This window comes from Meles meles, chromosome 3 (assembly GCF_922984935.1).
Source record: "Meles meles chromosome 3, mMelMel3.1 paternal haplotype, whole genome shotgun sequence".
Classification (NCBI taxonomy): Eukaryota; Metazoa; Chordata; class Mammalia; order Carnivora; family Mustelidae; genus Meles; species Meles meles.
This window is the reverse complement of record NC_060068.1, coordinates 133,243,181-133,271,123: the sequence shown is the minus strand read 5'-3', so window position 1 is coordinate 133,271,123 and position 27,943 is coordinate 133,243,181. Positions and strand designations below refer to the sequence as shown.

Sequence of the window (27,943 nt, the reverse complement as noted above, 5' to 3'; positions counted from 1 at the left end):
CAAGGGTTCTTATCCTTTTTTTTTTTTTTTTGGTTCATGGAACCCTTTGAGAATCTGACAGAATTTAGAAGCAGCTACACAGAAAATGCACACGTGCCCAACAAATAACCACTTATCTGACAGAGAGTCACAAACACCTTTATGAACGGCTGTGCTTCCTAGTGGACTGATACACCAAGAACACCAAAACTAAAATTAACCCCAGGCAAAAAGGTCCAGTCAAATGCTGGCTGACCACTTGTTCCTTTTAACAATCCTGTGGCATACAGAGCCAGATCAGAAGGGGCGGCAGTAAGCTGTCCAGGCACGACAATTCGCCACGGTGGGGCAGAGGCAGGTCCCCAGGTCAAGACTCCCTCCTGAAGTCAGCTGTCCTCCAGCGAAGCAGCAAGAGCTCAGAGCAGATGGGCAGGCCAGCCCCAGCTGGCCTCCACCAGGCACTTCGGCGGCCTCCAAAGAACAAGCAAGGGACCCTGCTGCCAAATGGGCTTCTCCTTCATAGGCTGCCGTTTGTCATGATCTCCCCCCACATCTGTTCCTTTATGGTTTGGAGAACCTCGTCCCAGATCAGTCAAACCTCCACCAACTCTACCCACTGGCTCCCATCACAAGCAGTGGATGAAGACAAGATGGGAGGGGACATGAAGGCCAGGGCCTCGCCTGTCCATCTGCTGGAAATGCCGCTTTGCCAGGCAGGCTTTTCTGGGAGTGTTCCTTGGCCAGAACACCTGCTTCTGGAAGTAATGGACCCTTTTTCATAATGATCCATTGAGGTTCAGTGACATCTTCAGAATTGGGAGGGAACATGCTGTCGCAGCCTGGAGGGAAGGAGGTGGATAGAGGAATTAGCACCCTTAAGTGAATTGCCCTTTTGGGTGACCCCATGGAAAATTTAGCTCCATCTGGATGGACAGGTTGGGTGCCAAACCACGGTGAGATATGCAGGCAGCCTCTCAACCTAGAACCTGAACTGCCCTGGCTTTGCCACCCAGCCATGGCCAGCTTTGGGGTCTCACTTTGCACAAGACTGCCACATCTTTGTCAGAAAAATGGCAAAGATGCGATGGGGAAAGGGGCTGTTCTGCCTTTTTTACGGCTTCATTCCATCTTTTGAGCTCTACTTATTTTTCCCCAAACCTATGAAAACGTTGCCCTAATCTCTTGCTTTTGCTCTTGGCATTGCCCCTCTGCAGAGGATGGAAGAATCTGTGGTTTAAATACCCCTTCTCCCCCTACCTTCATGGGCCCCTGGGGCTGACTTACTTTTTAAGAAGCCAGGAGATGGCAGAAGGATGACTTTTCAATTCTAAATAATTACAGTTCCTCCTGGATTTGGCAGCGAAGATGAGTCATCTGAAAACCAGTCTATTCACACCCAAACATGGCTCTTCTGTCTCCCCCTGCACGCCCCACTCCCCTACGGAATCTGCTCCACTTTTTAAAATGTTCTTTTAGTCCTCGGCTCCTTAGTGGCCTGCCTCACAAAGTCAAAACAGCAGATGAGAGGGGAACAAAAACTCCTGGGTTGCAAAAAAACTTTACTATCGCAGAGCTCTGGGACTGAGAGTGAATGACTTCTCTTCCAACCCTCAATTTCAACACCTGTCACATGGGGACAGCAGCTGTACCTGCTCCCTTGAACTGTTCGGATCCTGAATGAAATAATGCACATCAGGGATTAGCTACGGAGCTTGCAACCTCTAAGATCTCACCAGGTGGAACCTGCTGTTGTCCTTGTTGTGGTTAAATTCGGATCACCACCCTCTTCTTTCTTTTCTTTGGAACTATCATAAAGACTGAGTCCATTTCTGTTGTGAGAGTCAGCATGACTTCTCCACCTTCCTTATGATCAGGACGCTGGGCAGGAAGTCGGGCCTCCTCTCAAGGACCAAAAATACCGCTACAGGCTCTCTAAAACACACTTACTTCATTGCCTTTGCAACCTCAGTGCACCCCTCCCACAAAGGGGACTCAACTCTTCCAGTTTCTGGCTGCTCAAAATGTGTGAGGAGGGAATTGTTCTTTGCAGAAAAGCTCTCTGAAAGTAACAAAGTCAAATCACACCTCCTTCCTGAACCATCGCCCACACACATCTCTCCATGCCTACACGCAACCTGCACCTCCTGGTTTCCTTCCAGGCACCCTCACACTGAACGTTCCAGGGAAATAACGAGTCTCTGGTCTGTGGGAATCGGCCTCGAGGTAGCAGAGAGATCAGTTGCTCTGTGTCAGGCCTGGAACTGAATCCTGTCTCCATCACTCTGTAATCTTGAGGATTTCCTAAATCACTCAAAGCCATAGTTTTTCATCCCTAAAATGGGCACCTCGTGGCTTGGGGGGTCTGAATAAAATCATCATTGAAATCTTCCTGCTTCCCCAGTCAATGTTAATCTCCTGGATTAAATTCTCAGCCAGTTCCAGGCACCGAAGAAGTGCTCAGGAATGACTTGCTATGAAGTGGAGAAAAGCAGGGGCAACAATCTGCAAATTTACATCAAGCGGAACAGAGCGTTTATTTACACGGGAAGAGATGGAGAAAACTGTATTTTCTGAAAATCTAGATTTTCTGTGAAGAAAGGAACTGTCTTTGGGAAATATCTTAATTAGAGCTAAGTGTGGAAAATTAAACCCATCTCCCTCAATCACCATCCCCAACTGTCCCCTCCGCGCTGCCCTCCACAAAGCCAATGTCAAAACAACTAGAAGAGAGAAGAGAAATGTTCACCTTAAGAACGAAAGGAAAGAAAAGAAAAAGCAAGTATTCTGGAACTCTTGGAGCAATCTGGGAGGAGAAGAGTTGGGACAGGAGAGGCAAGGAGAGGAGCAGGGAGCCCAGCATTAAAGAGTGGTTCAAATGCTTGGCCCAAGAAGCAGGAGAGATAGGAATGAAGTTAGCCCCCACCCCCAGAAACTTTGAGGGAGGATTCTGAGTACTTGACAAGGTTAAGGAAAAGGGACACTCATGATAATCCCACCTCACTTTCAAGGGGCAGGAACGCTCCCAGGTGACATCAAGGCTACACATATATAAACAGCACAAGCTGTAAATATTGAACCCATCGGTCCCGTCTTCATGGGAATTCCCAGAAAACATTCCCACGTGGCCTCAGCAAACCCAACCAGCTCTCCGTCCTTCAGGCACTTCTACCTGGAAAGTTTCCTAGCAGTAAGGAGCCTTTGAATTCTGAAAAAGGGCTGGAATTTCTGGGTCATTCTGTGGCATGCCTCTGAACCGAGATTGAGAAGCAAGATGAAGTCCCCTTTTGCAAAAATCCGGAGAGTGAATGCATTCAGCAGCAAAGACTAATCGTTTTATTACACAGTATTCACGAGGCCAGCAATGTGCCTAGCTCTCGAGATGCACCAAGGCAGGAGAGGGCTCTGGAGAAAAGACAGGGCCGCCTAGAGACAGCAGTGTAGAACAGTCACGCTCTCTGTGGTTGAGAAGCAGGGAAGAGCAGGTCCCAGACCAGACCATGCAAGTGGAAAAGAGACACAGTGCTGTCCGTGGGTCCCAGGTCCAACCTGAGCCTGTAGACCAGTTTGGAAATAGGGAACGGTTTTGATTACCACCAGCCAAAGGACAGAACAGAAGGATGAGTCAGAGAGAGGAAGGCAGGGAAGTCGGCAGACAGCTGCTGAAGGAAGGGATGAAAGGCCTCGGAGTCTAATGGCCTAAGTGGCCCAATCTCGCCATTTCACCGTCTGATTCCCCAAGGCTAGTCATTGTCCCTGTTCTCTCACGGAGCCTTTTATCCAAACACACCGAGCCTCTCCGCCACGCGGCTGGCTCCCGTGTGCCTCGGAAGGAAGGAGCAAGTATGCAAGGCCTGTTTGTTCTGGGCTGAGACGCTCTAGCTGCAGGTGTATGTCTGTACATTTCCCCCTCATTTTCATTCCACCTCTAAAACCAAGTGACACAAAGCTTAGAATCTGAGAAGGAGGGGGCCTGGGAGCCCGCTGGTTGCATGACGTGAAGAAATGGGAGCCCGGAAAGGAAATGAGCTGCCAGCTACTTACCGTGTACTTTGGCCCTTTTCTGGCTCTCTGCTCAAAATTTCTCTCCCTTCCCCTCCCTCTCTGCCTCCCTTCCCTTTCCACTTCTCTCTTACTGTCTCTCTTTCATGACAAAAGCAATGTTTGTTCATTGCACAAATAATTCTAAATACAAAGTGAAAGTCTTCCCATAAACCCATCCTTCAGGAATAACCACTGAGAACAATTTGGTGTATATTCACCCAGATTGCCTTTTCTGTGGACGTGCTAATGCACACTCATCACATACACACACACACTCGCACGCAATCACACACACAGAGTTTCTTTGTAAAAAGTAGATCATAGAAGGCATTGTTCCCCGAGATTTGCTTCTTTCTGGCTAATTCTGTCATGGACAGCATTCCCTGTAGACTTGGCTCACCATTTTAATAATCTGTGATTTTTCATCGTGTGATGATACACGGCTCATTTCACAACACCCTATTGTTAGAAATTTAGGTAATTTCCTATTTGGAGGGAATATTACAGCAGTTCCTTGTACTTTTATCTCTCCTCTCTTTTAAGAGTTCTTCTCTAAGCTAAATTTCTGGACATGGAGTACTTAGATCAAAAGCTATGCTCATTTTAGTTTTTTTAGATAATGCCAATTTTCCTCCCAAAATCTACACTCCCACCCAGAATATACAAAATTGTCTGTTTTCCCACACCTTTGCCATATTGACCATAAGCAATATTTTAATATATCCTAAACTAATAGACCTGAAATATTTTGCTTCTGTTTAATTTACATTATTTATTTTGTAAAGGAATTTTACTATGTTTTCACTAATTTACTTGCTGTCTGTTGCACTAATTTTTATTATTTGCATACCCATAGTGATTTGCTTTGTTTTCTAGGAGTTATTTTTTCTGAGATTGAATTGAAAGAGAGCTTTGTGTCTTGGAAATATTACTCCTTTTACTACTGCTTCAATTACAAATATTTCTCTCAATTCTTCCTTTAACTTTGTTTTCAAAGTTTGTAACTTTATTGAAATGTCTAAGTAAACTCATCAATGCTCTTCTTTACATGCTTTTGTCATGTAAAGTTCTTTACAACTTTTGTCATGCTTAAAAAGTTCTTTCCTATTTCAAAATTATAAAAATATTCACTTACACCTTCTAATATTTTAATAATTCTTACACTTAAAATCTTGGATGCTTCTGGGTTTATTTTAATTAAGAAATTAAGTCGACTGAAAAACAACCAGAGGGTTTTGAAGGGGCGGGGGGGGTGGGAGGTTGAGGAACCAGGTGGTGGGTAATAGGGAGGGCACGTACTGCATGGAGCACTAGGTGTGATGCCAAAACAATGAACACTGTTATGCTGTAAATAAACAAATAAAAAAAAAATCAGAAATGGTGAAAAAAAAAAAAGAAATTAAGTCGGGGGGCACCTGGGTGGCTCAGTGGGTTGAGCCTCTGCCTTCAGCTCAGGTCATGATCTTGGGGTCCTGGGATCAAGCTCCACAGTCGGGCTCTCTGTTCGGCAGGGAGCCTGCTTCCCCCTCTCTCTCTGCCTGTCTCTCTGCCTAGTTGTGCTCTCTCTCTCTGTCAAATTAATAAATAAAATCTTTAAATAAATAAATAAATAAATAAAGTCGGGATCCAGTTTTATTTGTTTCTAACTAGCCAGCCTGGTGTCCCAAAACTGCCTAGAGAATCATCTTTTCTTTCCCATAAACATTGAAATGGCACATAAAATTCTCATAGATATTTGGCTCTCTTTCTAAACTATATAATTTCATTAATCTATCTGCCTTTTCTTTCACTTCCTGCTCTGGTAATTTTTTTAAAGATTTTATTTGAGAGAAAGAGAGAGCATGAGCTGGGGGAGGGACAGAGGAAAGCTAGAACCTGACTCCCCGCTGAGCAGAGAGCTGATTGGATTCGGACTCCACCCCAGGACCCTGAGATCAGGACCTAAGCCAAAGCCAGGCACTGAAATGACTGAGCCACAGGCACCCCTGGTATTTTTTTTACTTACTGTGATTTTATGAAATGTTTTAATATCTGTGGGAATAGGTTTACACATCTTTTCAATATCACCATTCTTTATTTCTTTCAATTGACCTGGCTATTTTTTTCATGGTTATTCTTCCACATTCCCTATTCTTCTATATCTGGATCATTTTGTACTCCCTCCCCCTCAAAAAAACAAAACAAAAACAAACAAACAAACAAACCCTTCTCTTGGTTTTGTTTTGTTTTGTTTTGTTTTTATTTATTTGACAGAGCCAGACACAGCAAGAGAGGGAACACAAACAGGGGGAGTGGGAGAGGGAGAAGCAGGCTTCCCACAGGGCAGGACCCCTGATGCAGGGCCCAATCTCAGGACCCTAGGATCATGACCTGAGCTGAAGGCAGATGCTTAACAACTGAGCCACACAGGTGCCCCTCCTCTTGGCATTTTAATGAGGTTTTCTAGAATTTACAGATTAACTTGGAGAGAACTAAAGTTCTCTTGAATAGAGACTTCCTGTACTAAAGCAAGCTATGTCTCTCCATTTATACATGTCTCCTTTTATGGCCTTTTATAAAGTTTTACAGCTTCTTTCAAACAGGTCCCACTGATATGCAGTTTCTAAAAGCGTTCTTCAGGGAAATTGCTATTTCCAGTGAGGTCAAAGCATGGAACACATTCGGTGTTCATAATGGTATCAGAGATGGGTCTTTAAGTGCTGTGGAAACCAGTCCATCCCATCTGCTCTTGACTCTGGGGCTACACCGGGAAGTAGCCTCCCTCCTGGGAGATGAAATGTGCCAATCCGTTAATCAGTGGGTGATTGATGTACTGACTGCATGCCCAGTTCTGAGCTTAAAATGTAGGACAAAGACCCCTCTTCAAAAAGCTTTGACGCTGCCTAAGGAGACAAGGGGCTCATCCTTTAAGATTGTCATCCCATATTAATCTATGTGCTGCAGACTCTGTTCTGGCGGGAAATAAAGAGGAGGCCTGCAGCAGTTGGGTAAGTTTCCAGGAAGGAGGTAGGAACTGAACTGGGTGTTGGCATGTGGTTACCACTTAAAGGAAGAAAGAGAAGGAAGGAAGGATGGTATAAGCAAAGGAATCACTCAACAATCATTTACTCAGCACCTCCTTTGAATCTAAAGCTGACCTAGGCACAGGAAGAGGAGGTTATATGCTCAACAAATGTTTTTACACACTCACTATAAGGCAAGTACCGTGTTAGGTGCCAGAGAAACCAAGATGAGTAAGACAGACCCTGGCCTTGAGGATCTTGTAAATAAGGGAAAGAGACCCTCAGCTAAAGTCCAGCAATTGTTATGATAGGAATCTGCAGTGAATAGCAAAGACTGTTAATCTGGTGATGGCACACCTCCTGGGTACCCATGGATGGGACTCAGTGGGTCCTGTGAGCCCCTCAAATTAGATCGTGAGAAGTTAGCTGCATAACCGGCATTAGCAGGTTAAGAACCGCTGGAGTGGAGTGACATAAAACTCTTGGTTTCTAGATCCTGGCCATCTTTTTTTTTTTTTTTTTTTTAAGATTTTATTTATTTATTTGACAGAGAGAGAGGTCACAAGTAGGCAGAGAGGCAGGCAGAGAGAGAGGAGGAAGTAGTCTCCCTGCAGAGCAGAGAGCCCGATGCGGGGCTCGATCCCAGGACCCTGAGATCATGACCTGAGCCGAAGGCAGTGGCTTAGTCCACTGAGCCACCCAGGCGCCCCGATCCTGGCCATCTTAATGGCCAGATACAATAGATGTAAAGTCACCGTGACAAATAACAAGCAAACAATTCTAGACTTCCCCCATCCCAGAGGTGTTCTAAGAGTTCAGAGGCAATACCCAGCTTTGGACCAGACAGATTTGGGTCTGAATCCCAGCTTTGCCATTTAATAGCTGTGTGACCTTGGGTGAGTTCCGTTCCCTTGGAGATTCAATTTCCATATCTGTCACAGAGAATGGAGAATTAGAGAACCCCCTCTCCTCCTGTCTGTTGTGAGGGTGAAATTACGTAAGATATGTGGGTCACCGGGATCTTAGCAGGACTTCATGGACGGCTTATTCCCCCCTCTTGCTTCTGCACGTCCGAGGAAGCCATGCAGTGTGGGCTGTGGTCGTGTGTAGAAGGAATCTGAGCCAGGCGTGGAAAGGATGGAGAGGAGGAGGGGAGAGCGAAAGGCATCTCAGACCAATGGACAGCTTGAATAAAGGGAAAGGAGCCAGAAAAGTCAACTCATGTTGTGACGATTCAGTCCACTGCAGCCAAGTTGAGAAGGTCCTTAATTCCAGCCTCAGCAGTTTGAACTTTATCCTATAAACTATAGGAGCTGCTGCAGGGTTTGGGGCAAGAGTGTCGACCTCATGGCGAGGTGGCTCTCAGCCCAGCCGCTGCTCATGCATAAATCCCAAGATACCCAGGAAAACAATTTTAAAAATAAAATGTAACATGAGCTAAAGCAGTGCTTTTCACTTCAGGACTTGGTTAAAAAATCGATCCTGATTCACTGGATCACTGAGGTTCTGCATTTCTAACATGCACCCAGGTGACATGGGGTTGTTTATCCATGAACCTCACTTTGAGTAGCCAGGGGCTAACATATTTCCATTGCATTATTCATATTACTAATATCATTCCTGTAACACATGTTGGCTGAGTGCCTATCATGTGTCAGTCATTGTGCTAGGCCCTTGGGAAAGAGAAAAATCAGACATGAACTCTCTTTTCTAGAAGCTCACAGTCTAATCAGAAGAGATGAGGCATAGGGGCGCCTGCGTGGCTCAGTGGGTTAAAGCCTCTGCCTTCGGCTCAGGTCATGATCCCAGGGTCCTGGGATCGAGCCCTGCATCGGGCTCTCTGCTCGGCAGGGAGCCTGCTTCCCTTCCTCTTTCTCTGCCTGCCTCTCTGCCTACCTGTGATCTCTGTCTGTCAAATAAATAAATTAAAAAAAAAAAAAAAGAAGAGATGAGGCATAGCCCTCAGCAGCTGTAATTCAAGGTAGAAAGTGATAAATGCCGCATTTCTGGGTTCAGATAAAGTGCCTTGACAATTGAGCAAAGAGAGAGATTGTTCCCGGTTGAGGGAGGAATTACCTGGTGCTTAAGGAAATGAATAGAAGCTTCTTTTTCTCATTCTTAAATAATGAGTGAGAACTCAGACTCCGGAGTTGGATTTTAATCCTTACTAGACATGTGACTTTGTTCATCTCTTAAACCTCAGTTGCTTCATCTGTAAAATGAGATACAGTAACAGTAAGGCTGGGGAAGGATTGCATGAGCACATGTGTGTAAACATAGTACCTAATAACTGGCTCCTAGGTCATTGTAAATAGTGGCTCAGGTGACTATTACTGTTCACCTCATTTGCTTGAAAACTTAGCGTGAGTCTGTTGGCCCCAAAGATATTGTATTTGTTGGACAACTTTATGATCTTGTTCCAGAGTTAAGTGGCAAATGAAAATGGAAAACCTCAAAGGGAATTTTCAAATCCAAGGAAACCTCCTTTATAAAACTGGTGCTGAAACAATTAGCAACTATTTCAAATTTGTGAGCTTTTATTGCGCCAAACTGTTTCAGCTGGGGAGACTTGGCTTGGCTGTAGGTGTAGCTAAATGCTCCTAAGGAGAGCCTTGAAAAGGCGTTCCACTCGATTTACAAGCTGATCAGAATGGTTTTATCACCCACTGGCTCCCCTGAGGTCATGAGCTTGTCAGACGCTGGCAAATAAGTCAAATCTATAATACTAGAGTCTCAGAATGTCAGTGCCTGGGGGTGATGTTACAAGCCATCCAGCCCATGGGGGACCCGGTACACGCTGCATTAGGTCCCAATGCACTGGGGCATCTCCAAGGCTACCTGTTGGTCATTCCTCCAGCCAAAGTTTAATGAAGGCCTATAGATGTAGGAATACATAAGAATAAAAAAGGATCCCCTTTTCTACCCTGCAGGAAGGGGATAAGGACAGGGTGCCCATGGCCACCCCAGGAACTAACAGAGGAGGCTCCTGGGCTGTTAACAAAAGATCTCATTTCACACCTCTTCCTTCCTGTTACCTGTGCGGGACCTTGGACAGGTGCCATCTCCACTTGTATCTCCAGTTCTTCTCTGTAAAGTAGGGATAATCCCACTTGGCTCATAGGCTGTTGTGAGAATTCAATGAAATAGAGTCTAGGAAAGTTGGCTGACATATAACAAGGACCCAATAAACACAGTATCTTTTTACTTCTTATTTTTTGAGTAATGTTTATTGGATTTTTTTCCCAATTACAAAAGTAATTCATGTTCGTGGAGAAAATTTTGGAAAACACCGAAAAGCACACCGAGGGAAAATTCGCCCATGAGTCTACCAGCCAAGGATAAACACTGTTGACCTCTCCACATCCACATGCACATCTTGTATCCCCGTGTACTATACTGGTGGTGACTGAAGGCGGCTTGAGTTCAAATTCTAACTCCATCACCCACGGACTCTGTGACATGCAGGGACTTACCTTCCGTTCCCCTGAGTGCAATGGTCATGGCCTTCAGGGGGCACCTGCAGGTTGGCCAAAGTCGCCTAAAAGTGCTGTAGACTACCGAGTGGAATGGTGCCCCTAACGCTGCTCCCGGCAGAGCCGTGCTGGGCTGGCAGGGAACCCTGGTGGTTGAAAGAAAGCAAACGAAGGTTAAGCATTTACCCAGTGATTGGCACAGAGTAAGAGCTTGTCAAATGGTAGCTACTATTCCACAAATGCACCCTGTGCTTTTGAAGACTGGAGGCTCACAGATGGTTGAGACCTTGTGTTCACTGCTCTGATTGGCTGAGTGGCATTTTAAGGGTGACCCACTGGGACCACATCCAGCCAAAAAATACTTCTCCCTGAGCTGATCCTGCTCAGCCTTGGCTTTTGAGCCTTACACTTCCCAGTCCCTCTAAATCGCCCTTGCCCTCAGGCAGGCAAAACCCAAGTGGCGTGGGCAGGCGGGCTCACGGCACCTTCTGCTGGGCTCTCTGTTCCCCTCTCCTCCAGGTCCACCTCCTACACTTCCCACCCACTAGAAATGTTCCAACGACTAGTTGTCCCACTGGATCTGCTTAAAAGGGCTCAGTAGGAGGCCACCAGGAGGCATCCAAGTAGAGCCGCAGCATTTCCCGGGGCTGATTCTAGACTGCTGCTCAAATTCACTCTGGATGTGAGCCGGTGCGCAGGATAGCTCGAAATAACAGAGATGGCACAAGAAACTGAATCACACACTCGGTCCATCAGTCCGTCATTGAGCAAATATTTACTCAGCAGCTACCACGTGCCCCGGGCTGGGTTCTCCCGTGAGAAAAATTTTCCCTATTCACTTTTCCTTCAATCCCTTGAGCTCCTCAAAGTGGAATTTGTCTTCGTTTAGCAAGTAGTTAATACCCCACAATCCCAGCTAATCTTCCTTTTGGAAAAAAAGAGGGCCTCAGGCCCACCGCTGTCTGGAACAATCCAGAGATACTAATATCATTTTTTTTCATCTTATTTTTCTCTACTATGACATTCTATTTATAACAAGTGGTGCCGATTTAAAAATAGTGCCAGAAAGCTTCCTAAAAAATTTTTAGTTTAGACACCAAAAGTGAGCTGATCTAAAGAAAAGCATGAAGTAACGAGTGCTGAGGGAGCCCCAGACTTGAGACAGAGTCTTCCCCCAGTAAAACAAGTGAACAATTTGAGCACGTTTGAGAACGACAGGGTCCCCCTCTTTGGGCCTGTGTGGGCCCGAGCAGTAGGGTGGGAGTCCCCACACCCGCTCCGCACAGCAGATCCTGTGCTCGTTGCCACATCCCTCATCTTCGCAGCAGTAATGCTGCCTTAACAGCAGCATGGGCAGTAGTAACAGTGGCTGCGTTTGAAACCATCAGAATAGCTGTACTTATTGGGTGCTTTTGACATGTCTGGCACTTGCCAAGCCTAACTTCATCTCCTCCGCACAGAAAAGAACTGTCACTGTCCCCATTCTTCAGGAACCTGAGCCTCACTGAGCACAAGTAGCTTCTCCAAGGTCACACAGCTGGGAAGCCAGCGTTTGCACTTGAACCCAGATCTTCCTACCTGTGACAGCTGAACAGGTCCTTAACCACTGACCTACAGTGCCTCAATCTGTGTTTGTTGAATCAAATGATGCTTGAACATGTTTTGGCAGCTGCTAGTCACCAGCTGAGGGACCTCCAACAAGACCCTTATCTCACTGAGCTTCTATTAAGGAAGGTGTCCCAGCCCTGTCAAGCCAGGATTGTAAGATACAGGGCAAGGAGCCTCCCAGCATTTCATGAGCAAGAGAAGTGGAGCCAGCCTCAAGGACAAGCACCATGAGCTGCTGACGCCGCCCTGACCTAAAGTGGAGAGAGCAGGCTTCCGGGAACCCGCATTTCCTGTTGATATTTGCTTCCCTCTCCTCAAGGCTTTTTGGGCCCCCCCAGAGGTCTGTTTGGGTGCCCAGGAGAAAAGATCCCTGTCACTGATCCTCTTTCACACCAAAAAGGCTCAGCACCTTCCCTAATTAACTACGGCTTCTTGGCCACATCCGGACCAGCCACTGTAGCAAACAAGACCCCTCAGCCCAGGCGATTCTGTGCAGCTGGGGGGAGGGGTGGAGAGAAGGGGCAGAAACACGCCTGGAATCCGAGAGGCCGCTGGTCCGGGCCTTGACACACACTGCCCCTCTGTGGTGGGTCTAGAGAAGAGGGTGCGTCCCAGCCAGGATGGGCAGGGCTTCTATCTCAGGCTTCCTGGAAACTGAAGTTTAAAGCTGGGGAGAACCCGGATCAAATCAGTCAACTGAAGGAGGGAAAGTGGGGTCCAGAAAGGGAAAGCTTTACTCAGAATGATACACCGAGTTACCAGACATAGGACCCACCTGGAGATTTCCTGTAATTAGATTTCCAGCCTAATCAGTGATTGACAAGAATAAGAATTATTTGGTGGGGGTGCTTGGGTGGTGCAGTCAGTTAAGCATCGGACTTTTGGTTTCAGCTCAGGTCGTGATCTCAAGGTCATGAGACTGAGCCCTGAGTCCAGCTCTGCTCTAAGTGTGGAGACTCCATCAGATTCTCTCTCCCTCTCTCTGTCCCTCCTGCTTATGCTCTCTCTCTCTCTCTCTCCTTCTCTAAAATAAATAAATCAATCTTTAAAAAAAAGAATTATTTTGTTAATTAGCCTTAATGCAAGGTTGATTGGATGGCAGGCTCCTGGTACCCTGAGTGCTAATAAGCACCTTATATGTTTTATCTTCTTAATTCTCAAAATAACCCAGAGGCATGGTACCATCATTACTAGCCCCATTTTACTGCTGAGAAAACTAAGGCTTAGGGACACTGTGAAACCTGCCCAAGGTCACTTGGCTGCTGGGGAGAGAGCCTGGATTCTATCCTAACGAGTCCAGTTCTAATAAGGAAACAGACTCCCTATCAGAAGTCACCAAGGGTTTGCTCAGGGTGGGCATGCAATACATGTATCACCCCCATTAAAAAAAAAAATCTAAAAGGATAAAAATAAAACTGAATTCTGGCCCTCTATCTGAATGGAGAAGAGTTTCCAATTTATATTATATAGAATTTTTTTCGTAATGTAATTTTTTTTAAATCAGTACATATCACTTTTTATTTTAATAAGTGAGGTGGTTTCTGTGTTTTTTAAAATATTTTATTTTAAGTAATCTCTACACCAAGGTGGGGCTCAAACTTACAACTCTGAGATCAACAATCACATGTTCTACCTACTGAGCCAGCCAGGGGTTCCAAGTGAGACCTTTTTTTTAATAGACTATTTTTTAGAGCAGTTTTATATTCACACCCAAATTGACAGGAAGGTACTGAGATTTCCCATATGCCCAGTGCTCCCACACACGCACAGCCTCTGCCATCATCACCAGCCCGTGCCAGAGTGGTACCTTTGTTACAGTGGATGAACTTTGCTGACACATCATTGTCGCCCAAAGTCTGTAGCTTAGATTAGGGCTCCACTCTCGGTGTTATGCGTGCTGTGGACTTGGACAAAGTATAATGACATATATCCACCATCGTAACACCATGCAAAAGAGTTTCACTGCCCTAAAAATCCTGTGTACTCCCTCTATTCAACCCTCCATCTGTTATTTTTGTAATAAGAATATACAAATCTGGAGAGGGAAAGAAAAGAATTAAAGAGGTAGTTCTTGCCAAGAAGGAATTTCAAGTCTGAGTGGTGAGCAAGGACTCAGCCAGCCCTGGGATGGCTTTACAACTTGAACAGGCAAACAGTAAAATAACAGAATAAGATGTGACTGTATACCTTCTGAGGAATACAGGAGAAAGAAGTCAGTGTGAGCTGGGAGGGGTTCATCAGAGCAGAGTTCCTGGAGAAGGCTCCTGACTGGGCCAGGATATAAAGTATTTTTGGAAAATGGCCACTATTTATGATTTATTATCCCTGTGTCAAGTACGTTACATGGGTATTTTTATGTGATCAAAATAACCCTATGGAACAGATACTATGCCCAATTTATTGATGAGAAAATGGAGTCTGAGAGGGACAATTAACTTTTCTAAAATCAAACAGCCAGTACACCAAAAAAGGAATTCAAAACTAGGTTTGAGTGATCCCATATCCTGTGTTCAAGCCACAGGATCGCATTGCCTACATTGGCAGAAGGGTGACAGAAGCAGGCAAAGAATGGAAGGCAGAGAATGACCTTCTTCTCAGAGAAACAAGTAGCTCAGGGAGCCCAAACTCACAATGTGGCTATAAATAAATGCTATGAAAAAAGTCAGCATCGTCCCCTTACTTTTGGCTGAATACTTCTCAGAGCTATAGTACTTGAAGAATACTTTGTAAGAAAATAAAGGGCAAAGATCCAGCCATCTTGGTCCTTGATAAGGGGCTTCAAATATGGTAGTGATGAAGTAGAACCAGAAAGAAATGCCACATGGGTCTAGGGGGACAGAGTATCATTTATGCTGCTATCGTGATGCCATGTGCGTTCTGTTGCAATGACCTTTTAATACACCTGCCTCCCCACTTGTCAGTGGGCTTCCCTGGGACAGAGGCCACATGCCAAGTCATCTCTGTATCGCCGCAGCTTGGCCTCATCCCTGGCACTTGACAGGAACTCAGTATTTGTGGAATGAATGAATGAGCAAAAGAATGAGTGTATAAAAATGTAAATCGCTACTACTATTATATGTTGGAGTCCCAATCCATAAAATGGGACTGATGATAGCACCTTCATCAAAGGATTATTGTGATAATTAAATGGGCTGATGGTATAAAAGGTTTAGCACAAGACCTGTACAGAGCACACATACAATATAAACAGTGGTTCTGAAGAATATTAGCTGCTAGTATTATTGTTGTTTGTGTACCCTTTAAAAGAGCCAGTCCCTAAGGATGTGTCCATATTAAGCACTTAGATTCTACAGTCATCTTCAATGGGGTTGGCAAGCACAGCTATGAGTTTGTTTTCAGTAAGCTCTCCTACTCTTGGTCTCCTCACTTTTGCATGACTGTCTATGCATCCCCAGTCCTGGACCCTCCCTAAGTGTCCTCATTAGGGTGGTGTGCCCCCTGTATACACGCTCATCAGCATTTACCCTCCAAGGTAATACACAAAGTTTCCTAGCTCTTCCACCTTCTCTCCACTTCTCCCAAAATTTATTCTCCAGGTTTGCATTTGTCAAGGCCAGTACCTAAGCCTTTCAGACTCAGTGACAGAAACGAGAACATCCCCATGGACAGAGACAATCCATCTGGTCATGGGGACTAGGTGTTCACATGCCAAATGTGCATTTCAGCCAATGCCTTCCATATAGCATCTTAATCCAAAGGAATATCTGGGATGGTGGGATGAAAACCTGATGGTGCCGGCCTTGTCACAAATCAGACCATGAAGTGGCACCCTCATCTGCCTCCTTTAAACCAAACAAAGAATCTAGCTCACTCCCACATTTCCCCCTGAGTTGGGAAAAGAATCAGCATAACAGATTGTGTGGCAGGCTCAGTCTGTCTCAGGGTTGAGAGTTTGAGCCCCACGTTGGGTGCAGAGATTATTTAAATAAACTCAAAAAAAAAAAAAAAAAGAATCAGTACATCCAGGTATGGATAGCCCTCTTTCTTTCTTTCTTTAAAAAAAAATTTTTTTTTTAAGGCTCTGAAATTAGAGGGGTGAGTTAATCATGTTTCTCCATCATAGCACCTCATTGTAAGCCCTCTCTCTTATTTTATTGATTTATTTCCTTTTATTTCCATTTCCATTTCCATTTAGAGCAGGCAGGGTAGAGGGAGAAGGGGAGACTCTCAAGCGGACTCTGTGCTGAGCATGGGGCCCAACATGGGGCTTGATCTCCGGATCCTGAGATCACAACCTGAGCTGAAATCAACAGTCAGACGCTTAACCCACTGAGCCACCCAGACAACCCTGGATAACCCTCTTTCTAAGTTTAAACACTTGCCTGGCTTAGCCCTGCACCAGGAGCCCAGGAACATGGTTTGAAATAACAAAAAAAGGAAGGAAGGAAGGGGAAAGAGGGAGGGAGGGAGGGAGGGAAGGAGGGAGGAAGAAGGAAAGTCTGTAAAGTATAATTGCAATTATCAAAACATTTAAAGATGTATGTACAACAGAAAAAAAGATCTGAAGGTATATGCACCAAATTTGATTTCTTTGCATTGTGGGGATATGTGTTTTTTCTTTTTGCTTTTTTTATATTTTTCTCATTTTTCCACAAAGGGTATTGTAAATAGCTTTTTTTTTTTTTAATATTTTATTTATTTATTTGACAGAGAGAGAGGTCACAAGTAGGGAGAGAGGCAGGCAGAGAGAGAGGGAGAAACAGGCTCCCCACTGAGCAGAGAGCCCGATGCGGGGCTCAATGCCAGGACCCTGAGATCATGACCTGAGCTGAAGGCAGAGACTTAAACCACTGAGCCACCCAGGCGCCCCTGTAAATAGCTTTTTAAAAACATATTTTGTATTCAAACAGAATTTAGTTTAAATCCCAGCTATACTACAAACATACTGAGTATCCTGGGGCAAGTCATTTACCCGCTCCAATCCTAGTTGCCTTGCATTTAAAATGGAAATTGCTTTTAATTAAATATTGCCATAAAATATTTTTGGCTCTGAAATTAGAGGGGTGAGTTAATCATGTTTCTCCATCATAGCACCTCACTGTAAGCCCTCTCTCTTATTTTATTGATTTATTTCCTTTTATTTCCATTTCCCTCTGCCTTCACCCTTAGGCAACTATTTTGTGTTTGACATTATTTGAAGTGTTTTTGTAAAATGTGTGTGGTTGTTTGGTGTGTTACTTAAATAGTGTTATGCTGTAAATCTTCATTCTGTTTCCTATTTGTTCATAAAGAATGATATTTTTTAAGATCTTTCCCTAGTGCTATATGGACATGCCGTCCAGGGCTCTAAGTGGGACACAGTCCATGTGCTAGGCATCTACCCTACTGTACTTTTCCATAATTCCCAGTGAGGGACACCTAGGTTCTGTCCAACTCTCTATCACCATAAGCAACAGTGCTCTGAGTATACTCGTGAATGTCGCCTTATAGACCTGTGTGAAAGTTCTTTGAGATCTATGCCCTAGAGCAGAACTGCTGGGTCAAGAAGTCTGTATATAGGGGCACCTGGGTGGCTCAGGTCATGATCTCAGGGTCCTGGGATGGAGCCCCACATCGGGCTCTCTGCTCAGCAGGGAGCCTGCTTCCCCATTCTCTGCCTGCCACTCTGCCTACTTGTGATCTCTCTCTGTCAAATAAATGGATAAAATCTTTTTAAAAAGAAGAAGTAGTAGTAGTAGTAGTAGTAGTAGTAGAAGAAGAAGAAGGAGAAGAAGAAGAAGAAGAAGAAGAAGAAGAAGAAGAAGAAGAAGAAGAAGTCGTCTATATATAATTAATGACACCAAGTGGGGCCAGAGTCTTGAGTAGGGCCTCACAACCTGTGCCGGAACTAGCCATGCAGAAGGCTCCCCCTGTCCCCACAACCCTGCCTACATTTAGCACTCTCCAGCTTCCTGATTTTGCCGGTTCAACAGATATGTTGTATCTCTTTGTGGTTTTCATTTTAATTTATTTGAACCCCTAATATTTTGAGCATCTTGACCTATGTTCATTAGCCCTGAGGTTTCCTGTTTTGTAAATTGCTTGTTCATTTTCTTTGCCCACGTTTCTACTGGGAATGCTTTTTTTCTTGTTGATTTGCAGGAGTATCTTTTATATTCTAAATATTGATCCCTCGACTGTCTCAAAAATTGGAAATATTCTCTCCCATCCTTGCCTCGTAGTTTATTTTTGCGGTGTTGTGTCGTTTTTCTTTCACTGCTAGATCAAAAAGATCGTCCCTAGATCAGAGAAGAACGTTGTCTTCTTTTGCTTTTAAAGTTTTACCTTTCACATTTAGGTCTTTAATACCTCTCATATCTATTATGGAAATAAATTGGCATCTGCGTCAAGGCCTTTCTGTAAGACAAAATAATATAGCCGAGCGCCTACCACAATGCTTCCGACCTAAGAACTGTGCAAATGCCGGTGATGATGATGATCGCTGGCGTAGAAGGTGGTAAGTCAAGAGAAATGAGAACCTCTGGGCTGGATAGCTAGCCCAGGAAAGGTTTTAGGGGCGAAGCGGAAGTTATGGAGATTGGCCCTAAAAAGGAATGTCGGATTCGCTCCCTTAGAGATGGAAAGGCGAGCGCTCGGGGCAGAGAAGGCGGCCCAGGCAAAGATGAGGCTGCGGGAGTGCCGCGCGTTCGCGGCGTTCAGGCGGAGCGCAGGAGAGGAGGGCCTGACTACTCACGAACTGCTGTCTGTCTTTCTGTCCTTGTGCCCACCCCACCCCTCCCCGCTGCAGGCTCCCTGTTCTCCACCCTGAAGCCCCCCGACGCCGTGTTCAAAGTGGTGTTCTGGCTGGGCTACTTCAACAGCTGCCTCAACCCCATCATCTACCCGTGCTCCAGCAAGGAGTTCAAGCGCGCCTTCGTGCGCGTCCTCGGGTGCCAGTGCAGCGGTCGCCGCCGCCGCCGCCGTCGCCGTCGCCTGGGCGGCTGCGCCTACACCTACCGGCCGTGGACGCGGGGCGGCTCGCTGGAACGCTCGCAGTCGCGCAAGGACTCGCTGGACGACAGTGGCAGCTGCCTGAGCGGCAGCCAGCGGACCCTGCCCTCGGCCTCGCCGAGCCCGGGCTACCTGGGCCGCGGCGCGCCGCCGTCCGTCGAGCTGTGCGCCTTCCCGGAGTGGAAGGCGCCCGGCGCGCTCCTGAGCCTGCCCGCGCCCGAGCCCCCCGGCCGCCGCGGCCGCCACGACTCGGGCCCGCTCTTCACCTTCAAGCTCCTGTCCGAACCCGAGAGCCCCGGGGACGACGGCGGCGCCAGCAACGGCGGCTGCGAGGCCGCGACCGACGTGGCCAACGGGCAGCCGGGCTTTAAAACCAACATGCCCCTGGCGCCCGGGCAGTTTTAGGGCCCCGGGGGAGGAAACATCGTGGGGGGAGGGCGGGCGGAGGGGGGAAGGGGCGTCGGCGCCCGGAGACGCGGGCCCGGGGGAAACGGGGGGAGGGGGGCGGGGAGAGGGGCAGCTGCTTTTCTGGCAGGGGCATGGGTGCCAGGTACAGCGTGGAGAGCTGGGCCGAGCATGCTGAGAGCCTGGAGGACCCGACGCCGGCCGGGATTTCCGTTTCTCTCTCTCTGTACATATCCAAATGAGTCCCTCTGTACACGTATTTAATCGTGGGTACACGTGCGTGTGTCTGTGCGGTGTCCGTGTGGTCTGCATGTGTGCGTGTGTGGGGCCGCCCGCGCGGGGGGCAGAGCGAGTGTCCACCCGGGAGGCACCGGGGGCGGTGTTTGTCTCGTGACTTCGTACCTCTCAAGCCCCTCCTTGTACTTTACTGAATGATGGCACTTGGGCGGGGTTGGAAACACATCGGACATTAAAGGTCATTTCTCCTGTGCGCCTTCGAGCGGTTTGTGAACCGAGCGGTGGGGCCGGATCTGGAGTCTCCTCTTCCTTCCCCTTCAGGTTTGTCTGCGTTAGTCCCACTGGGCCTGTGGGCGATAGTTGTGCTGGGGCCCCTTGGCCCCACTTCTACCCTGGCCATTTTACTGCCCTCCAGCGCTGAACAGATCTGACCCTGTAGCTGGAAGTGAGCAATGGATTTGTCCCATAAATCCTCCTTGCCTGCTTTGGACACTCATTGGTATCTAATTCTCCTGCTGTGGGCAACACTGTGGGCAATGGCTGGCTTGGTCCTAGGGACCCCAGTCCTAGCTGGGGCTCTGTAGCCGGCAGGGTAAGGTGGGCCTGTCGCTTGAGAGGGGATGGGACTCAGGCAGGGAGATGGCTTGGTTCCTTTCACCTCCTCTCTGCATCCCTAGGCCAAAACACTCCATTGTTCACCTGTGTCCAGGGAGCCTGATAAAGAAATGCAGACTGAAGAATTTTCTGGATAAGATATGGATCCCTGTGACCAAACAACATACATGAGCACAAGAACCCTCATAAGCTCTGCTAACTGAGGAGACTGTCTGGGGAAGAAGCACTGAGGAAAGTCCCACAGAGAGGTGGAGCACACCTGGGATAAAGTAACCTCCATTCTAGCCTCAGGTCTTCTGCTGATTTACTGCATGACCTCAAGAAAGTCACATTCCCTTTCTGGATCTTGGTTTTCCATCTGTGTAATAATGGAATCGATTCCAGGGTCTTCTCTGCCTCTGAAAGCCTCCAGTTTGCTAAAAGAATAATAATAATAATACATATAAATGTATAGGCTGGGAACAAAACAGAGCATCTTTCTTCCCGGAAATTCAAAAAAAGCATGACAGGAACATACCCACCTCAATCCCTTTCTCTTCCCACTTTGCTTTTTTTTTTTTTTTCTTTCTGAGCTTCATACTTTCTCAAATGGCAGGAGACTTTTCTAATAATGTTAGTGCACCAGACATTTATTCTATAGGTGACTGAATATAAAATGTTTAGTGAAAAGGAGCAGTAGTTCATGTAACTGAAAAGTGTAGGGATATCAGGTAGGGCTGCATCCAGGAGCTTAAACAAGATTGTCAGCTTGCTCAGAAGGTTCTGACTCTTTCATTTAGCTTTCATCTTAGCTCTGCTTATCTTTCCTCATGTCCTTCTTGCAGATAACTTTTTCACACCATTCTTACAACTTGAACCCCCCCCAAAAGGAGAAATATCTCCCACCAGTTCTGACAAAAAAAAAAAGTAAAAAGCCCTGAGAAGCTAGATTTTCTGTGTCAGAGATCCCTTTTAGACTGATGAAATCTGTACATTTTTCTGCCAGAAAAAAAAATGTACTATAATTTAATATTTTTATACAATTTCAAATGACTCATCCCTGTTTAAAATCCCATGAACCAAGCATGATACCCCAGATCCACAGGTTATTTGAGCTAAATTGGATTTTCATAATGATCTGGGCCAATCACCTCATCTTTACAGATAGGGAGACCACGGTAAATAACTTGACTAAGTGACACTGACAAGGACTAGGACCCCAGTCTGTTGCCTCCCTGTCCAGTACTTTTTTTTTTAAAAGATTATTTATTTATTTATTTGACAGAGAGAGATCACAAGTAGATAGAGAGGCAGGCAGAGAGAGAGAGGGAAGCAGGCCCCTGCTGAGCAGAGAGCCTGATGCAGGACTCGATCCCAGGACCCTGAGATCATGACCTGAGCTGAAGGCAGCGGCTTAACCCACTGAGCCACCCAGGCGCCCCTGTCCAGTACTTTTTACAACCCCTTGTGCTGCCATGTTGGGGTTGAGTACATCCTCTAATAGAGAGCAGATGTCTTCTTGCCTCAATACAGATAAGAGTCCTAGGAAAAGAAGAACCTGAACCTAATTTCCAGAGAAGCAGCAGCAGTTTGGAGCAGTCCTCTGAAAACATTTTGTTAACAACCCAGATCTTTCAAACAGTCCTTACACAGACTCCTGACATAATTGTGGCCCGGAGTGAAGAAGGAAAGGACAACAGAGCTTCAATCCCTTGACTGCTCTCCTCCTCAGCTCCTCCTTCTGGCCTGCCCTAAGCACCCAAGGACTCCACAGAATGAGATTTGAAAAGCACTGGTCTAGTGCAAGCAAGTAGGACTTGGAGTCAGTTGGACCTGGGTTCAACTCTTGGCTCTGTCTCACCTTGAGCAATTCACCCCTGCGTCTCCTGGCCTGTTTTCCCATCTGTGAAAAGGACATGATCATCACAGAGTATCAGGAAACCCAAAGGATTCAATGAAATAATTGTGGTCTAAACACCAAACTGTAGCTCGCTGGACAGGACCAAGCTGTAATTTGGACCAGAGATATCTGAAGCCACAGGCACCAAAGGCATTTCTTGAGCTGCTCAATTCTGATGACCTCACACATTACTGGTGTTTGGAGGCCACTCAGGCAGCACAGGAAGGCAGCGGCAGCCTCCTGCCTTTTTCCAGAAGGAGGGTTGGCCCAGCAGTGGCTCATGTCCTCATAAGGTGCTTGGTTCCAGATCGGACCTGAGTCAGAGTCTGCATCACGCTATATTTTCAGGTTACCTCACCGTGGCCAGGCTGAGAGAGGGCATGGAATTCAAGAGCCCTTGGGGGAAAATGGCCTCTCTACTCTGACCTCCCCACCAGCAGCAAAGCAGTCCTACTAAATCTTCTCCAGCCACCCAAACACTCCTGGGTCATTGTCTCCCCTGGGACAAGCACAGGAATACATCTGCCAACCAAAATAAAGAGGCAAGTGGCTAGAAAGGTGGGGTAATAGTTGATCCTGCAGATCCAGATTCAAAGCCCACTTCTGCCGTTTAATAGCTCTCTGACCTTGAGCAGCTCATGTTACCAGTCTAAACCTCAGTTTCTTTAACTATAAAATAAAAATAATAATAGTACCTACCTCGGAGGTACATTGGGCAGATCAAATGGGTTCATGAGTATAAATCAACACTATGTCCGTCACTTGGAAATATCTGATGAGCAAGAGCTACTAGCAGAGACATTAACTATTCAGTCTTTACTTTGATACGTGAAGTTTAGAAAATCTGAATAAATGGACAAAGAAAATAAATTCTCTGTCATTCACTAGAGTCCAGGGTTTTAGGACTCAGGGTCCACCTTGAAGAAGAAAGACAAGTTGATGACAGAGTAAAAGAATTTTGTGTCCTACAGCATGAAGAAACACATTACTCAAAGAGAAGATCAGCCCAAATTTGAAAGGAAAAAGGAAATTTGATAAAAGTTATAGAACATTCCAGGGTGACAAAGCCAGAATGGGTGCATGAGGGAAGTCTGGATGTCTTAGGGCTTGTGCATCCTATGATGGGGGACAAGGGCAGGGGGCAGGGAGGGGGCTGTGGGGCACACAGAACTGCTCTGAGCACACACCTGGTTCAAGGCTCAGCTCTACTACCTGATCCAGGTGCCTTGGGCTCCCTGTGGCCAACTGCCTTGCATGTAAATTGAGAATATAATTAGCATACGGCCCACAAGTTTGGGATGCAACAAAACATGAAAGAGCTTGCCCAGAGTAGGCACCATTTTTATTACTTGTGGGTGATGTTATATATCTCCCATTCCAGCAGTTTTCAACTTCTCCTGCATCAGCAGCTCCTTTAATAATCTGATGCAAACTAGAACGAAGTGAGTGTAACAGCCCAACTTCACCTACAATTCATGCCCCCCAAATCTCAACACATGAAACCCCGGTTATAAACTTCTCAAGAGATCTGACTCCCTGAAAATACAAAAGTAGTCAAATACAGAGCGAAGTACACGCAGAGAAGAATGTCTTCGACCCTGCCTTCCCGAGCTCAGTCTGGATGAGAGGTGGGCAGGCACCAGCAATCCCACTGGAGTGTCAACTGGAGTCGGGGAACTAGAAGCTTCCTTACTTGGTGAGCCCCTGAGTGTCAGGCTCCATCTTCGGTCTGGAGCTTGGTGGTGATGGTTAAGTGCCTTGGGTTCTTGGAAAGGGGTTGGATGGCACTTGGGTAAAGCATTGAGCATCACTCCTCCAGCTGAAGAACAGGCCTTGTCCTGGCTGCCATCAGCCTCTTGGTGACAAAAGAGGTAGAACAGCAACCACTCCTCACAATTCGGGGTTAACTTCCGCCCGGTCCCGGAAGCAGACGTGGAGGCCTCTTGCTGCCCCACCTCCTCTCAGCAGGTCCCTTTGGGACCCTCTCAACCCTACCTCACCACACCATGGAATCTTTATATAGCCCAGCTGAGGGTAGGGGGAGGATACAGAGGGAAGCTTGGGTCCGTGTGGAAGAGCTTGCGTCCTTCTATGGTTTTTCCCATCTTATACCTGGCCCTGCCTTCTGAAACTCTAAAGTCAAGAACTTGACACTGTTTCTTTGGCTTTCCCTAGAAAACCTTCCCCTAGGAAATGAGTGACTTACTCCTGATGGGCTTGGCTAGAGTCAGAGAGCCTTGGTTTGCCAGTCAGTTTGTTAAAGTATGGGTGTTGGGAGATGGGATGGTGGGACAGGGACAGAGGTGTAATCTGCCCCGCTTCCATCCCCTTCTCTCTTGCTCCTCTCCCCCACCCTCCCTCCCCTGCAGTCAGGCTACTTCTCTTTTCCTTAGGTCCAGGGGAGCCCAACTCCCCACTCAGGGCCTTTGCACATCTGGTCCCTCTGCCTAAAGCCCCTTCCTCCCTCACCTCCTTCACACCTGTGCTGCAATGTCACTTCTCAGTGGTCACCTGATTTCTCTGACCCCACCGCCAATGGCGCCCAGCCCGCCCTGTGGCTCTCCTGCACTTTATTTTTCTCCGTAGCTCTTGGCACTACCTAGGGTGTTATGTAGCCCACCTGTTGACATGTTTATTTATTCCCCCCACACACACCAGAAGCCCACACTCCACGGGGGTGGAGATTTTTGTCTATTTTGTTCACTATTATAGTCTCAGCCTCTAAAGCAGTGCCTGACACATGGTAGTTGCTCAAATATCTTTTTCCAAATATTTTTGAATGGATGAGTACCTATGTCCCTAGCATGAGTATGGATGTGCTATAATAGCAGAACAGGGGGCTTGGGGAGCTCATGGTAGGGGCTCCTGCCTCTAGCCTGCTGATGGAGGAAGGGACAGTTCTGATCAGGGAAGGCTTCCTGTAGGAAATGACATCTAAAGAATGTTATCTGGGCCCCCACTGCCTGACACCCCCGTGTTTCCATCATTAGCGCTCTCACACGCCTCTCAGGGGAGATGGGAGTCTCAAGGCCAGGCCCTAGGTCCCCACCCCTTTCTAGGCCTCTGTCTACCGACTGACTATCAGGAACACTGAACCAGAGACAACCGCTAAACTACGCCAAACTGTGACTCCAGCTTTTCTTCTCCTCCCACAAGGCACAGTCCTCAGGGACAAGCTGTTTGGGGCGACAACTTTATTGGGATTAGTAAAACAAACAGCTTTGATTCCTGCTAGTGGGCTCATTCAGAGAAGTAGTGTCCTTATAAAAGGCCTGCTCGAGAGAAGAGGACAACACTAAAATCTGGTGACTGTCCTCAGGTGTAGTGCACCCCCTCGGGAAGCATATTCCGTCTCAGTCAAGTGCACCCTGAACCAGCAAGCACTCACCTCGTACATTCCACGGATTCCGTACCCTACTTCACTCACCCGTGTGTTCTCTCGTTTATTTCACAACTGATCCTGGAGCATCCAAACTGGGAGCCAAGGATACAAAGAATACAAAGGATACAAAGAAGATCACCCAGCTTTGCTCTCATGAAAATTTCAGTCTGGAAGAGGACGTTGGACTCAAAAAACCTTATTATATACCAGGTAGAAAGAGGTTCTGGTAGCACAGGGGTTAAGCGTGAGAACCAGAGAGTCAGACAGAACCCGGTGTGAATTCTGATTCACCTATTTATTAGTTTTGTCTCCTCGAACAAATCATCGGCTATCTCGGAGGGGCAGTTTTCATGACCTGTGAAACAGGAATGATCATACCTGTCTTCGAGGGGTTGCAAGATTTCTTCTCCTTTAGTGCCCATGGTTCTTGTTCACACCACTTGGAAGAATGAAGAGGTAGACCAGAAGAGTGGTGGGCAGCAAAGTGAGGCATACTGAGCCATTGTAAAGTGATAGCACAACGCTCCTGAAGAGGGAAGGGACCCAAGAGGGTTGCCACTGGAGTGGTTTTTATGGGCTTGTTTATGGACGTGTTACCGGCAGGTGTAATCTGATTAATCCAATCAGATTTTTGTCACCTGTCTATCACAGGGGAAAAGGTGGAGGGCTCCTTCCGGGGTGGTGTAAAATCCTTGTTAAGAGTGGTTTCCTCTTAGGGCAGGGGTCGGAGGGGTAGGAGGGAGTCCCTTGTTCCTGCCTGCCTTTCTTCCAACTACCTTTCATCAGAGGGTCATTGTGAAGGTCAGTTTCAGTAGGTCATGCTGTGTGTTTAGTATAGCCTGCAGCACCTGGTAATTGCTCAGTAAAAGGCCATTGTGATACTCAGTGCCATTGGAGCCATGGAAATAAAGGACTTCAGTAATTTGAGGGAGAAAGGGTTCCTGTCCATCTGCACAGAATCGGAAAGGCTTCACGGAGGCAGTGGCATCAGAGCTGGGTCTGAAGACGTGGCTAAGTAGTGATGAGCAAGAAATAGGAGCAGGGGAAGCCATCTGCTGTTCTATGAGGAAGCTGAGGCCACGTGCAGATGTCTCTGCCAACTGAGGGCCCAGCCAGCCTCCACCATCAGACCTGTAAGTGGTTCTCGAGTGAGAACTGCTCAACTGAGCCCCATCAACCCCCAGAATCATGACAGATAACAATCACTGCTGCTGTTTCCCACAAGTTTCTTACACAGCAACGGACGACTAGAAAAAAGATTTCTACGTAGGCAGTCTGACCCAGGAGCCCCTGCTCATAACCATTACGCTTAGTGCCTCACTGGTGTCCCAAATGCGTTCATTCTCTCTTGACAGAGCTAATGAAATGCTGGGCAAGATTTGAAGTCTGGCACCTTCTGATCTTGATTTGCCAAGGAGATAAAGGATGATAGGAAAGAACAGGAAATTGGGCCAGGAAGGGATGTGCTTTGTGGTTTGATTATTTTTCTCCAGCTTTACTGAGATGTAATTAACAAATAAAAATTATATGTATTTAAAGTGTACAAATTGATGTTTTGATACATGAATACACTGTGAAATGGGATTACCACACTCGAGTGAATTAACATACCCATCGCCTCACATAGTTACCTCCGAGGTATATAGGTCAACAACACTTAAAGTCTACTCTCAGCAAATTTCAAGTACACAATGCAGTCTTTTGAACTATAGTGACCATGCTGTAGATAAGATCTCCAGAACTTACTCGTCCAGATATATCTAGAACTTCGTACCTTTTCACCAACGTCTCCCTTTCTTCCCCTGTCCAGCAACCACCATTCTACTCTTCACTTTTTATGACTTCAACTTGTTAGATTTCACAGACAAGTGAGATCATACAGTATTTGTCTCTCTGTGTCTGGCTCATTTCACTTAGTACAATGTCCTCCAGGTTCGTCCATGTTGTCTCAAATGGCAGGATTTCTTTCTTTTTTAAGTTTAAATAATATTCTTTTATATACATCTACATGGTTTTATTTTTCCCCCACCCAAATTAGGGGAGGCAAAGGGGAGATAGGCTCCCCTATCTCCAGGACCCTGGGATCATGACCTGAGCCGAAGGCAGATACTTAAGGACTGAGCCACCTAGGCACCCCTCCTCTTTTTTCAACACTTCTGTCACACAGCTTCCAATCTGGCTGACCACTCTCCTTCTGAACAACAGAGAACTATCTCCTCCCATCCCCTCAGTGCTGAAGCTCCCCAGAGCTCAGTCCTTGGGTTCTTCTCTTTACTCCCCGATGACTGCCTCCACTCCTGTGGCATTAAACTTTCTCCACACAGTGACCACTTCCCAACTGTGTCACCAGCCCAGGCCTTTCATTGGCAAC

The 27,943-nt window shown here is 46.6% G+C and overlaps 1 protein-coding gene and 1 long non-coding RNA gene across 2 annotated transcripts in view; one reads left to right on the top strand and one right to left on the bottom strand.

Annotated features, from left to right (window-relative positions):
* Positions 1-19,521, top strand: part of ADRA1B (adrenoceptor alpha 1B) — a 49,806-nt gene extending 30,285 nt beyond the window's left edge. The window contains exon 2 of the mRNA XM_045998851.1: positions 18,852-19,521. Within this exon, the coding sequence (XP_045854807.1) occupies positions 18,852-19,459 (608 nt within the window). The 3' untranslated portion in view covers positions 19,460-19,521. The remainder of the gene's footprint in view (positions 1-18,851) is intronic.
* On the bottom strand, positions 801-10,764 carry LOC123937968. Its single transcript, XR_006817644.1, has 3 exons — positions 10,496-10,764; positions 9,099-9,234; positions 801-818 (listed from the first exon to the last, which is right to left on the bottom strand). It is a non-coding gene; the product is annotated as an uncharacterized LOC123937968 (long non-coding RNA).
* Positions 19,522-27,943: the final 8,422 nt, after the last annotated feature.